At 52.7% G+C, this 14360-nt stretch overlaps 1 protein-coding gene across 1 annotated transcript in view; it reads right to left on the bottom strand.

Moving 5' to 3' along the window:
* TMPRSS9 (transmembrane serine protease 9) overlaps positions 1-14360 on the bottom strand; it is a 31937-nt gene that overhangs the window by 5275 nt on the left and 12302 nt on the right. Inside the window, exons 6-13 of the mRNA XM_052644074.1 lie at positions 12984-13097; positions 11084-11255; positions 6515-6789; positions 4818-4954; positions 3768-4086; positions 2652-2823; positions 1915-2186; positions 1223-1359 (exon numbers count right to left, since the gene is read on the bottom strand). Of these exons, the coding sequence (XP_052500034.1) occupies positions 1223-1359; positions 1915-2186; positions 2652-2823; positions 3768-4086; positions 4818-4954; positions 6515-6789; positions 11084-11255; positions 12984-13097 (1598 nt within the window). The remainder of the gene's footprint in view (positions 1-1222; positions 1360-1914; positions 2187-2651; positions 2824-3767; positions 4087-4817; positions 4955-6514; positions 6790-11083; positions 11256-12983; positions 13098-14360) is intronic.

The raw sequence follows: 14360 nt of genomic DNA on the forward strand, positions 1-14360 counted from the left end.
CAGTAGGGAGGGTCCTTAAAAAATGAGAGTCGCCATATGATGCTGCAGTCCCATTCCTGGACAATCTATACAGGAAAGACGAAAAATCTAATTGGAAAAGGATACATGCACCCAAAGTTCACAGCAGCACGGTCCACAATAGCCAAGACATGCAAGCAACCTAAATGTCCACTGGCAGGACTGGATAAAGAAGATGTGGTACGTATATATAATCGACTATTACTCGGCCATAAAAAAGAATGAAGTCATGCCATTTGCAGCAGCATGCATGGATGCAGAGATGATCATACTAAGTGAGATGAGTCAGAAAGACGAATGTCACGTATCACATATATGTGGAATCTAAAATATGACACAGGTAAGCTTACGAAAACAGACTCACAGAGAACATACTTGTGGTTGCCAGAGGGGAAAGGGGCAGGGAGGGATAAACTAGGAGTTTGGGATTAACAGATACACACTACTAAACAGAAAACAGATTAAGGATTTACTGTGTAGCGTGGGGAACTATATTCAGTATTTTTAAATTATGATGGAAAAGAATATGAAAAGTATATGCATATATAACTGAGTCGCTTTGTTGTATATCGGAAACCAACACACTGTAAATCAACTATACTCCAGTAAGATGATTTTAAAGCATGTTTGCTGTAGGTTTCTGTTATATTTCAGATGCTTTTCTTCTGATTTTGAAGATGATCCTATTTCTCTTCTTCAAAGTACAAATGCCTTGAATAACATTAACGGAGTCTCCTGTGTGGAGCCGAGATTTTTGAGATCAACTCACCTTGGTTGTGATGTTTTTCCTTATAATACCCTAGTGGATTGAATTTGCTTTTTGTTAGGCATTTTTTTGTCTATGCTTCTAAGTAACACTGGTCTGTGAATTTTTTTTTTCTCTTTCTTTATATTTTTTTATATTTATTTTGCCACATAGCATGGTTTCTGGAATCTCAGTCCCCTAACCAGGGATTGAGCCCCAAGCCAGGGCGTTCCCTGGACTTCTTTTCCCTGTAAGTGTCTCTGGCCCTGATTGCGTGGTCTAGCTAGCTTTTTATATTCTGGATCCAACTGGTTTCCCCTTAAAAATGGGTCAGCCACATGTCAGGTGTGACAGGGTGGTCATTTACATACCCATGTATTCTCAGTTAACATGTGCTAGGCAGCCTTTTAAATCAGGACTTGTCACGGTCCCTCTCAGCCAGGTCCCTCCTGAACTCACCTGGCAGGAGTCCACCTTGCCCTCCAGGAAGCCGGCGCAGATCATCCTGTCTGTGAGCGAGAAGTTGTAGAGGGCGCTACACGCCTTGTGGTCTATGATGCCCACAGACGCCCGCTGCAGAAGGTCAGGCTTGGTGGCTGCCAAGACAAGGAGCATCCACGCAGGGCCACTTACAGAGGGCTCACTGTTAAGCGAGGGCTTCGCTCTGACCACAACCACCCCCACCCAGAGGGAGGCACAGAGGCTCGTGTCCTCGCAGGGATGTGTGTAAAGTCACAGAGTGAGACAGAGGTAGACCTCAGAGCCCAAGAACCTCACCATGGCCCACAAGTGGGCTCCCTAGCACCTTGGGTGCCCGGCAAGGGGGCTACTCAGATTTCAAAGGAGGCATTAACTCTTGGTGGGGGCCTATGCATGGTATAACAAGGGTCCCCCAACTTTTTTCCATAAAAAGCCACACAGTAGATACATTGCACTTTATGGGCCAGTCTCCATGGAGACCACTCAGCTCTGCTTTTGCTGCCCCAGGGGGCCATCTATGAGTGAGTGGGTGTGGCTGTGTGCCAATAAAACTTTATAAAATAAAAAGCAGCTGCCTTAGGCTGGAGTTTGAAACCCTGAGGTAGTGGAAAGGTGAGTGGTCTGCAAGCAGGGGGATCAGAGCCCCAGGCCAGGGGGCATGGGGAGCTCACCGTTGCCCTCTTGGGTGTTGCCCCACCCGGAGATCACACACTTGCGGCCCACAGGGAACTTCTGGATGGCCAGCGGCAGGCAGACGGGCTGCACATACTTGTTGAAGACCAAAGGCCTGGCCAGCTCCAGCACGGCCACGTCGAAGTCCAGGATGCTGGGGTTGTACTGGGGGTGCAGCACCACCCGCCTGAGCCCCACCTTCACGGGGCTCCCACCAACGCCCGACAGGGACGCGGTGCCCAGCTGGGCCCGCACCAGCTCCACCTTCGTGCTGCCAGGAAGGGGCCGCTCAGACTCCCCGCCCCCACCTCTGCAGCCCCCAGGGCACCAGGCAGAGCTGGGGGACCCAGGCCCCGGGGAGGGTGAGGCAGGGAGCCCCTTGACCCCGGGCCTCATTTCCTTCTGGGACAAGAAGGTGTGAGAGGGCTGCACAGCTTTGTGACCATCAGAGGTCAATGCTGCCGCCTTTGAGCAAAGGGGAGGGGCCTGTCCCCCCAACTACTTAGCCCCTGTGCCCCTACAGACTAGGCTCCTCCCGGAAGCCACTCCCCAGAGCCCCCTACTTCTTCATGCTGCCTCCCAACCACCTCACCCCATCTGCATCTAGATGTGAGCCTGGTGGGGAGGGGAGGCCCCTCCCCCCGCCAGCCCTCGGTCCTGAGTGGTCTCTGAGCACATGGGGATTTGATGGTGGGGGACCTGCCTGGTAATATCGGGGGAGTCAAGGGGGCCTTACTGGTTGAAGCAGTGGGCGGCAGACAGCAGCCAGCGGTCCCCCACCACGGTGGCTCCGCAGAAGTGCTGCGAGCCCTCCTTCAGGCTGACCTGCCAGGGCACCTCCCCCAAGGAGGCCCCAAGCCCACCCACGATCCGGGTGGGCTTCTCCAGCGCCGGCCTGGCCCCACACTCTGCAGGGACAAGACAGGAGGGTCCAGGCATCTCAGCCTGCTGGCGTCGGGACCACCGTGGTTCCAGGGGGGCCCCGGGTCTCTGGCTGGGAAGTGGGCACATCACACAGATGAGGAAACCAAGACTTAAGGCGCCCTAAGTGCTCGTCCAGCGGGGGATGTGGGTGAGAAAGGAGAAGGCAAGGTCATAAAGGCCCCGGCCCCACCAGCCTCAGCGCAGCAGACACAAACCTGCAGCCCCTACAGCACAACCCAGGGGGCTCAATGGACAGAGCTGGTTATACGGGGCTGGGGGCAGGGCAGGTGCAGGCGGCATTTAAATGAGGCAGAGTTTGGATTGGTTCCCAGCCTCGCAGGTCTGTGGGACCATAAAGAGGGGTCAGCATCAGATGGGCCAGTGGATCCTGGACGTGGGTCCTCGGAAACCACATGGTCAAGACCGGTGGAGAGTGCATATGCTGCCCGTGGGTGCCATGTCTGTGACAGCCTCAACTCAGCTTCTCTCTGACCCTGCCCGCCCCCACACTGGTCACTGGCCCCCTGCTGAACCTTCAGGATATTCTGAGTACACCCTCCTGGATGGCCTGAGTTTTGCGGATGCTCAGTGGCATCTGACTCTGCAACCCCATGGACTGTAGCCCACTAGGCTCCTCCGTCCATGGGATTCTCCAGGCAAGAGTACTGGAGTGAGTTGCCATTTCCTTCTCCAGGGGATCTTCTCAACCCAGGGATTGAACCCAGGTCTCCTGCATTGCAGGCGGATTCTTTACTGCTGAGCTACCAAGGAAATGTGAAGGCTGACCACATGCCTTTGCCCATGCACTTGACAGACATCACTAATCAATCACCCATTTCTTCCCCAGAGTGCTTCAGAAAGCCAGTACCAAATCCATCCGACCCTGTGCAGAGCAGACACACACTGCTGCTGTCTCCCCAGAAAATACCTTGTGGCTTAGAAGCGGTGGCCAAGTCAAGAGGCACAGCGCTAGGGGCCAGTGTGGGTTTGGTGAGGGTGTCAGTCACCAGGCTCTTGGGGCTGGTGGGCCAGGCAGTGCTGAGAGTGGTGGAGGCGAGAGCCACCGTGGGGGCTGGAGGCTTGCTTGCAGCAGCGATGGTCTCCAGGATCCAGTCCCGCAGACTGGTCACTCGGGCGTAGACCCCCGGACGCTGGGCTTCCGCACAGCCGATTCCCCAGCTCACGATGCCGGCCAGGAAGAACCTGCCAGAGGACTCCTCGCAGACCAGGGGGCCCCCCGAGTCACCCTGGGAGACAGAGGCACACCCTCAGGAGGGGTTGGGGCTCCCTGGCCACATCTGGCCCCAGATCCAGAGCTACGGGTCATAGGGGGAGCCCTGGTTGCGGGATGTGTTTCCTCACAAGCCCACGGAGCACTCGTGGCTGAAAACTCACATCTCAGAACCTCAGTCTTCACCTCGAAAAATACAATAGGACACTTGGACTCTGGATCTCTAAGGCCTCTTTCAGTTCCACCACTGGCAGTTAAAAACCCAGCCCAGATAAACAATATCCCCTCCTCCTCTTAGCCCCATAGATCTTGGATAATGTCACCAGTGGCTTAGGAACCTCCAGTCATCTCATGGGCAGCCACAGCATCCTGTCTTGCTTTCCTTTGCCTCCTCCTCACACCCAGCTCACCGTGCACACTTACGTCCTTAAACACAAGCTCTCTCCTGCTATTTCCTGACATTTTCTCCAGTCTCCGGCTCTCACGTGCCAACCAGAGCACATTAGCAGCTGCCCCCCACCCACCAGGCCTTAGAAAGGGCAGCAAAGATACAAACTAAAAAGGAAACCCGCAGCCATGTGGCCAACCCAGCCGAGGGTCTTGGTGGTGGACCAGAGACAGAAGAAACCCCCATTTCTGGGAGAGGGGAACCTTGGGTGGGAGGATGGGGGGCTGTTACCAGGACCTCAGGGGCTGGGTGGGGCGTCCCCTGGGGCCCCTGGCCCCTTTCCCAGGTGCTGGGCTCACCTGGCAGGAATCCACCTTCCCGTCCAGGTAGCCAGCACACACCATCCTGTCGGTGAGTGAGTGGCCGTATAGGCTTGTGCACAGGGCCTGGTCCAGCAGCTCCACAGTGGCCTTCTGAAGCATTTCCGGCTTGACCACTGCTCGGGATGGGGAGAGATGAGGGGGGAGCACCCCAGGACCCCAGCCGTCCGCACCCCCGAGCTGGGAGCCTGAGCTTCAGTTTCTCCCACCCCGTGCGGTGGACCTGCTGCAGCCCCAGCTCAGAAAGGAGCCAGGCCCGCCAGTGCCCACTGACTACCCTCCCAGCCTGGACATCTCAAGACTAGGCTCCCCCCTCCCCTCCCCAAACCTACCTACCCTGAGCCCCCACTTCCCTGCTGGAAACGTTTCTTAGCCTGGCAGTAGCCCCATCTTGACTAAACATTAAATCAGATTAGGTAGCCTTCCCTCAAACCCTGCAGGGCATTTCCCTACCCCCAGCTGAACCTGAATGCCCAAGCCTGGACCAGCTATCCTGGCTACCCCAGGCCCTTTGCACATGCCATTCCGGCTGCCTACAAGGCTTGTCCCTGTGGAATCTGCCTTCTTCATCTCCTGTTTTAAATTGCAGCCCCCTGCCCCTGCATCCCTGCCTGATTTTACTCCACCTGGTACGTCACCACCTGTCGGTTTTCTTGTTTACTATCTACTGCCCCTGAAATTGTGCTGTCCAACACAATAGCCACTGGCCTCGTAAGGCTATTTAAGTGCAGACTGAAGCTCATCACGATGAAATGAAACGGAGAATTCAGTATCTCAGTCACGCCAACCCGGGTCATGGGGCTGCTGACTCCCTTAGTGGATGGCACAGACATGGTGGGTGTCTGCCACCGACAGGAGTTCTATCAGGCAGTGCCAGCCTGGACTGGGGGCTCCGTGTGGGCAGGGGTTTCTCCCTGAATGGCATGCTACCCAACCCCTGGAATAGGGATGCCTGGTCTTATATTAGGCACTACCATCTCAGGCTCTTTCCTAAAGATGTCCCCGACCCCAACTCCTTTTTCTTGTTTCCTTCCTAGCACCTCTCACCATCAATCACAGTTGATCTGACATAGTTACCCCTACACTGATATCACCTTCCCAGGGCCAGGCTCGCCTGAGACCCTGGTCACAACCAATCCACACATAACCTCACGACAGTGCGTGTGTTTCTGTTTAGAGACACCTCACTTATCCTGTGTTGTTGATTCACTAACAGGGAGCTCACAGTCCATAGCGCTATAACCCTCGCCTGAACAAAGCTCATTGTATACATGGATTTCTTCCCTGTGAGACACATCCCAGCCCTCCTGCACTTAGGACCCTAGTCGGCACGTCAGCTCTATGCTTGGGGCCTGTTTCGATTTGGTCAAACTTGCCACAGAAGGCACGAAAATGAAAAAAAATAACATGGTGGTGAATAGACCAGAAGAAGGACACCAGTTTCCAGTCTGAGCAGAGCTGAGAAGGCAGGTGTCACCAAGCTCCACCGCCTCACTGGGAACAGATTCCGCATTGTGGATAACCAGAGCCCCCTACAAGTGTCCACCGGGGGGGTCAGATGCATTTTTGCAAGTGGGTGAATTTGCAAATACAGAACTCGCGGCTAACCAGGCCAGACTGTGGGATGTTTGCTTGGTCGTGCCATGCTGGCCTAGCTGCGGGCGGTGGGTGCTTACGGAAGTCCTCCTTGAGGTAGCCCCAGCCTGAGATGAGGCACTTCTTCCTTGGTGGGAAGACGTGTGAGGCGGCCGGCAGGCACACGGGCTGCACGTGCCGGCTGAAGGGCAGGGGTCTGCCCAGCTCCAGCACCGCCACGTCGAAGTCAGCTGTGTCCGAGTTGTAGGATGGGTGTGTGATGATCCGGGCCACGCGGGCCCGCACCGTGCTGGCCTCTGAGCCGCTGAGATAGGTGGTTCCCACGTAAGCCACCCACTCCGGGGAGTCCTGGAATCTGCGGGGCAGACAGATCCTGGCTTAGAGGCTCACCAAGGCTGGAGCCGGGGGTGGTGGGGGGTGGGAAGGGGGAGCGGGGCACTTACCCAGGAGGCAGGTGCCCCCAAACTCAGCCATGGAAACTGATGGGAATGTTTTCCATGAAACATTGGCAAAAATCAGAACGGACGCACAAAAATTAAAACATGGTGCATGAATTATCAACATTTTAAACAAGACAGGATCCACAGGGCCGGGATTAGGGTGTGGAGAGGGAGGCACTGAACGTAGACTGGGCACTAGATGATACTGTGTAGCCATTTCAATTTTCTCGGGTGTGATGGTACATGTTCTCGGGTGTGATGGTACATGTGTCTTGGAGACTGTTCTTTAGTTGTCCAAACGTGCTAGGGTGCCTCAGAGGTGATGCATTATTTCTACTTAATTTCAAACTGTTTGGCAAGGATTTGTATGTATGAAGAGGTGTGGGGGTATAGATTATAGATACAGCCAGATGGAGAGAGCGAGAGAGAAAGAGAATATGGTGAGATAGTAACAATTTTTGAAATCAGGTGCAATAGATCCCCTACATACAAATCTTCAAGCTGGGGACTTTCAAAGGTGTGAACATGCCCCCGTATGCCAGCTGTTGTACTTTTCAAGGGACTGTACTGTAAGATTAAAATGTTTTCTTTATGCTTTATGTTTGCTTTTTATGTTTAATTTGTGTAAAGAATATCATAAACCTATTACAGTACAGTAGCATATAACCGACTGTGTTAGCTGGGTACCTAGGCTTACTTTGTTAGACTTACAAATTGGACTAATGAATGCGCTCTCAGAAAGGAACTCATTTGTATGTAGCAGACTTACTATACAGGCATATAGGTATTTGTTGTACTATTTTTCCATCTTTTCTATTGAAATATTTTCATAATAAAATGCTGAGAGGAATGAAATTCAAAACGATAAAAAGAAAACAACTCTTCTTGGCCTGAATGTCATTGTTTATGTGACCTGTGTCCCCCAGATAGTCTTCCTGGGACCAGAACCAGGTTACCCTGGGAATTAGTGACCCCCTGACCCAGGGCAGTTCTCAGGCAGTGGTTTCCCAGGAAGTCCATGTTGCCTGTTGCCCTGCCCTCTCCCCAAGGACTCCTCAGAGGGAAACAACCAACTAGCAATGCCTGGCACAGCCAGAGCCTTCCAGAACCTTCTCCTACCTTAGGCTAGCTCCGTTCTGATTGGCCACTCTGGTTTTTAAAGATTCAGACCATCTTCAACAACAACCAGAAACGACCCAATTCCAAACTGGGCAAAGAACCTCAATAGACATTGCTCCGAAGAAGATACACAAATGGCCAATAAGCACATGAAAAGATGCTCAGCGTCACTGATCATTAGGGAAACGCACGTCACAACCACAGTGAGAGGTGAGAGGAAGGTTCAAGAAGGAGGGGACATAAGTATGCCCGTGGCTGATTCACGCTGGTGTATGGCAGAAACCAACACAATAGCATAAAGCAATTATCTTCCAATTTAAAACAAATTAATTAAAAACACCACAATAAGACACCACTTCATAGCCACTAGGATGGCCATTATTAAACAAATAGGGACTTCCCTTGTGGTTCAGTGGTTAGGAATCTGTACTTCCAAAGCAGGGGACATGGGTTTGGTCCCTGGTTGGGGAACTAAGATCCTGCATGCCAAGTGGCCAAAAAACATAAACTAATAAAAAACAAAACAAGCAAACAAAAGTAACAAGTAATGGCAAGGATGTGGAGAAATGGGGAGCTCCGCCAAGATGACGCAGCAGAGACCCTGAGCTCATCTCCTCTCAGGAGCACACCCAAATGACAACTCTCTGCAGAACAGCCGTCGATGGAAAAGACTGGAAACTGCCAGCAAAGATCTCCTGCAACTAAAGACGCAGAGAAGGAAACACAGCGAGACGAGGAGAGGCAGCTTCACGACACAGTCAAACCCCGTGCCCCCAGGCGCGCGGCCCACAAGCTGGAGAATAACTGCTTTGCAGAGGTTCCCCCACAAGAGCGAGAGGGCTGAGCACATCAGGCCCCTGGTCCGGGGGTCCAGCGCTTTTAAGAGGAGTCCCCAGAGCTTCTGCCTTTGGAGGCTGGTGGAGCTTAACTGCAGGAGCCCTCACAGGACAGGGGAGAAGGAGGCCTCATCCTTGAAGGGCTCACAGAGAACCCAGGTGCACTGGGCCCCAGGGCAGAAGCTGTAATTCGATAGAAGCCTGGGCCAGACCTGCGGGCTGGACTCCAAGGGTCTCCTGGGGAGGTGGAGGTGGCACTGTGGGATCACCCTGGGGGCATAGACACCAGTGAGGGGCATACTGGGGAACCTCCAGCCACGTGAACACTGATGTTAGTGAAGCCACCTTGGCTCTTTGCCCCAAGACTTGGGCCCTGCCCAACGGCCCGCAGGTGCCAGGTGGTGGGACACCCAAAGCCAGGCAGCTACCTGAGCCGGGGGGAGCGGGGGACACAGCCCACCCATTGGCAGACAGGCCGCCTCGAGACCTCCCCGCCCCCAACCCCACAGCCACGCCTAGACTCAGCCCTGCCCACCAGAGGACCAGGACCGCAGAAAGCCTGCTAGACCAGCCTCACCACTAGAGGGCTGACGCCGTGAGCGCCAAGTTGCTCCAGTCGTGTCCAACCCCATGGACAGTAGCCCACCAGGCTCCTCTGTCCATGCGGTGTCCCGGGCAAGAATACTGGGGTGGGTTGCCATGCACTCCTCCAGGGGATCTTCCTGACCCGGGGATCAAACCCGCGTCTCCTGTGGCTCCTGCACTGCAGGCAGGTTCTTTACCCCTGAGCCACTGGGAAAGCCCTCAGGTGGCAGACACCAGATGCAAGACCATGACCCACAGGGCACGCCAGCCCCTGCCCTGGGACCAGGCCCAAGCCCTGCCCACGAGCAAGCCAGTGCAACCTCTGGGACACTCCGGAACCCATGCCTGGCTGTGTATGGAACCAGCCCCACCCCCAACAATGATCTGACACCAGCTCTGGGATCCCCGGGTCCTGCAGCCAGACTCCAGGAACCAGCTCTGCCTGCCAGTAGGCTGACACCAACCCCAGGACCTGGCTTCACCTGCCAGTGGGTGGGCAACAACCCCACTTCAGTCTTCAGGATCCGGACTCCACCCGCCACTCAGCAGTCAGCACTAGCCCTGGGCTCCCTAGGATCCCACAACTAGATAGCTCCTGACCAGAACCCACTAAACAGTAGCCCGCAGCAGCCACACAAGGCAATGCCCGGTGGCCAGCCAAGCACTCCAGACCACCCACATAGTCACCCGGTTTTACAACAAATGTTAAAGGAACTTCTCGAGAATGTGGAAACCTTGGAACCCTTGCGCACGGCTGGTGGGGATGGAAAATGGTGCAGCCGCTGTGGAGAACAGGATGGCGGCTCCTCAAAGGAGTAAACATAGAACCAGCATATGAGCCTGCAATCCTCCCTCTGGATTTATGCCCAAAGGAACTGAAAGTAGCGACTCAGATACTCTTACAGCCACGTTTGTAGCAGCGTTATTCACAACAGCCAAAAGGCAGGAGAACCCCACGTGTCCATCGATGGATAAATGAACAGACATGTCCAACAACACACCGGAATATTATCTAACCAAAAAAGGAAAGAACTGACACCTGCTGCAACCTGGATAAACCTTGAGGACGCGATGCTCAATGAGAGAAGCCAGACACAGAAGGACAAAACTGTCTGATCCCACTCACAGGGGGTCCTAAAGGAGTCAGATCCACTGAGACAGGAGGTAGATGGCAGGGCCAGGGGCTGGGGGAGGGGCTGGGGAGTCAGTATGGATATTTTTTTGTTGGTGGTGGTTTGTTCTTATTTTTTGGCCACCTGGCCTGCTGGATCCTAGTTCCCCGACCAGAGATTGAACCTGAGTGTCCCCAGTGTTGGAAGCGTGGAGTCTTAACCACTGGACCCCCAGGGAAGTCCCTGGGTTAGTGTTTAAAGGGACAGAGTTTCAATTTGGGAAGATGAGAAAGTTTCGGAAATGGATGGTGGGGATGATTACGTGACAGACAACATGAATGTACTTAATGCCACTGAGCTATGCACTTGAAATGGTAAATTTGTGTTATGGATATTTTGCCACAATTAAAATACATTCAGATTTAACAAAAAGAAAAGAGAAGGAAAGAAAACAGCGAGTTCCAAGGACACTCCCAGGGTAGTGGAGTCCCCAGAGTGGAAGGAAGATGGGATACAGGTGCAGGGAGGGCTCTGAGCCTGCAGGGACGTGGACTCACTCGTTGAAGCAATGGGCAGCGGACACCAGCCACCTGGCACTGATGATGGCAGCCCCACAGAAGTGTTCGTTGTTTTCACGGAGGCTGACTTGCCAAGGGAACTCCCCTGGGGACGCTTCCACACCACCCACAATCCTGCCGGCTGTCTTCCAGCCAGGCTGCAAGCCACAGTCTGCAAGACAGAGATCACCAACCAGGACCCCCAGAAGGCAGGATTGCAGTTGCCCAGGGGCCATCCTGGCACGTCTGTCTCCAGTCTCTCATCCCCACAGTCACCATGTTCAGATGTCAAAGATCTGAACCAGCAAACCAGCAGATTCTGGGAGACCACATGGAACAGATTATCCCTCACGGCCTCAGAAGGAACTGGCCCTGCCGACTCCTTCATCTCAGCCTTCTAGCCTCCAGAGCGGGGAGAGAGTAAATTTCTGCTGTCTCATCCACTCAGCCTGAGGTCCTTTGTTTTGGCAGATCCAAGACAATCATACACTAAACTCAGCTATATGAGTGCTCCGTACCTATGTGACCAACCCCTAACACAAAACCCTGGACACCAAGACTCGGGTGAGCTCCCCGGGGTTGGAAATACTTTGTGTGTGATGTCACATATGCTTCTGGGCAAATTGGTTAAGCACTGTCCACCTGACTCCACTGGAAGAGGCTAAATGGAAGCTTGCTTGAGCTTTGTCTCTCCTGGACTCTGCACTTTTCTTTGCTGACTTTCAGCCGTATCCTTTCACTGTAAGAAGGTATAACCACGCATACAGCAGCTTTACCAAGTCCTATGCGTACTTCCAGTGAATCACTGAGTCTGAGGGGTTGCGGGGACTCCTGACCACACCTGCCAATTTCAATCAACCTCTATATTATCTTCCACATCCAGGCACCAGACACCATGAATGTGTTCCTCACCATGTATTTTGAAAGTTTCAAAGTCTTTATACCTCCATCTTTTCATAGGATGCCATATCTCTGTTTATTTAGTCTCCTTTTATGTCCTTCAGCAACATTTTCTATTTAATTGTTATTATAGACATGACCCATGTTTATTTTGTGTTGCTATTGATCAGGTGGCACAGTGGGAAAGAATCTTCCTGCCAGTGCAGGAGATATGAGAGGCACAGGTTCAATCCCTGGGTCAGGAAGATCCCCTGGAGGAGGAAACAGCCACCTACTCCAGTATTCTTGCCTGGGAAATCCCATGGACAGAGGAGCCTGGCAGGCTGCAGTCCGTGGGGGTCACAAAAAATCAAACAGAACTGAGCGACTGAGCACATCTTGATCAACAGTGAGATTTTTTTCCATTATATCTTCTAACCTGTTATTACTTGTATAAAGAACAGCAATCACTTTTTTATGTGCTAGGATTTATCTCCCCCTCATTGTTGAACTGTCTTATTTTTCCAGTCTCCTTTTAGTCAATTTATTGATTCATTTAGATAATCATATGCAAATTTTGCTAGTTTTCCCTCTTTCTTTCCAATACTTATACTACTGTTCCTGCCTTATCGCATATGGGCTAGCACTATTAGAAAAATGTTGACTACTCTTATGACACTTCAACTGTAATTTTCCCTTGCTCAGATCCTTTTGGTGACTCCCCACTATGTACAGGAGAGACCTCCAGCTCCTGGTATTCGAGGCTTCCCGGTTTGACCAGGACCTCTTATCAGCCTGATCTCTTCCCTTCTCACCCCACACCTCGAGCTCTCCCTTCTCTGCTTCCTGCTCATGTTTCTTGTCATATCACAGGTGCTCCCTCCCTTTCTCTGCCCGGCTCCGGTGAATGCCAGACCCACATGTCTGCATGGGATGGGCACAGTGGGCCAGAGCGCAGAGCCAGCAGCTGACCCTGGAGAGGCCATGTGACCTGTGGGCCAGTTCAGACAGGCAGACTGACCGCAGTGGGCCTCGTCGGAGCCGTCGGAGCAGTCGGCTGTGTCATCGCACTCTGGGTTCATCTTGGTCACGCACTGGCTGTTCCCGCAGGAAAAGGCATTCCCTGGACAGCGGCCTGAGGGCAGACAAGAACCAGGTGCCTGGCCTCACTCCACCTCTCCTGTCTGCACAGAGGTTTCTCTCTCCAGGCAGAAACTGCAGAGCAGGAAGAACATCACTTCTCTGCTTTCTTTTCACAAGTCTTTCTGAAACAATCTTCTCAGAGTCAGTACAGACACATAACACACAAGAATGCCAGTCAGCAGCCGGGCCAGGGCTGTGCAACCCAAGCATACATATCCCATGTGTGTACTTTTTACATTTCTACCATTCATTTTTTTAAAAAAGAAATAGGTGAAATTAATTTTTAAATTGGAGTAGAGTACATATTACATAAAATTTGTCTCTGAAGTGTAGTTCACATTTAGGGTCAATCATTCTCTGCAGGGTGGGGGGCCATCCTGGGCACTGTGAGGTGGAGAGCATCGCCAGCCCACCACCTCTGGATGCCAGGAGCCCCCAGCCGTCATGACTACAAATGTTCCCAGACATCATCAAGTGTCCCCTGGGGGAAGGATCACCCCTAGCTGGGAACCACTGAGGTAGAGCTGGATAAATGTAAAAGAATCCACCTGCCAATGCAGGAGATGCAAGAGACGTGGGTTCAATCCCTGGGACAGGAAGATCCCCTGGAGAAGGAAATGGCAACCCACTCAGGTATCCTTGCCTGGGATATCCCAAGGACAGAGGAGGCTGCTGGGCTAAGTCCGTGGGGTCACGAAGAGGCAGACATTGTGTGATACTCATGCTGTGAGCCGGCTAGGAGGGCATCAGAATATTTAAAGCAGTGAAATTCTAGGTGGTCCAGACTCTTTCCCCCTCCCAAAACTGTATGCTTTCTGTCTTTTCTTTTAACAAAAACATTCAGTTCAGATCAGATCAGTTCAGTCGTGTCCAACTCTTTGCAACCCCATGAATCGCAGCACGCCAGGCCTCCATGTCCATCACCAACTCCCAGAGTTCACTCAGACTTGTGTCCATTGAGTCAGTGATGCCATCCAGCCATCTCATCCTCAGTCGTCCTCTTCTTCTCCTGCCCTCAATCCCTCCCAGCATCAGAGTCTTTTCCAATGAGTCAACTCTTCACATGAGGTGACCAAAGTACTGGAGTTTCAGCTTTAGCATCAGTCCTTCCAAAGAAATCCCAGGGCTAATCTCCTTCAGAATGGACTGGTTGGATCTCCTTGCAGTCCAAGGGACTCTCAAGAGTCTTCTCCAACACCACAGTTCAAAAGCATCAATTCTTCGGCGCTCAGCTTTCTTCACAGTCCAACTCTCA

The sequence above is a fragment of the Budorcas taxicolor genome, chromosome 7 (assembly GCF_023091745.1).
Source record: "Budorcas taxicolor isolate Tak-1 chromosome 7, Takin1.1, whole genome shotgun sequence".
NCBI lineage: Eukaryota > Metazoa > Chordata > Mammalia > Artiodactyla > Bovidae > Budorcas > Budorcas taxicolor.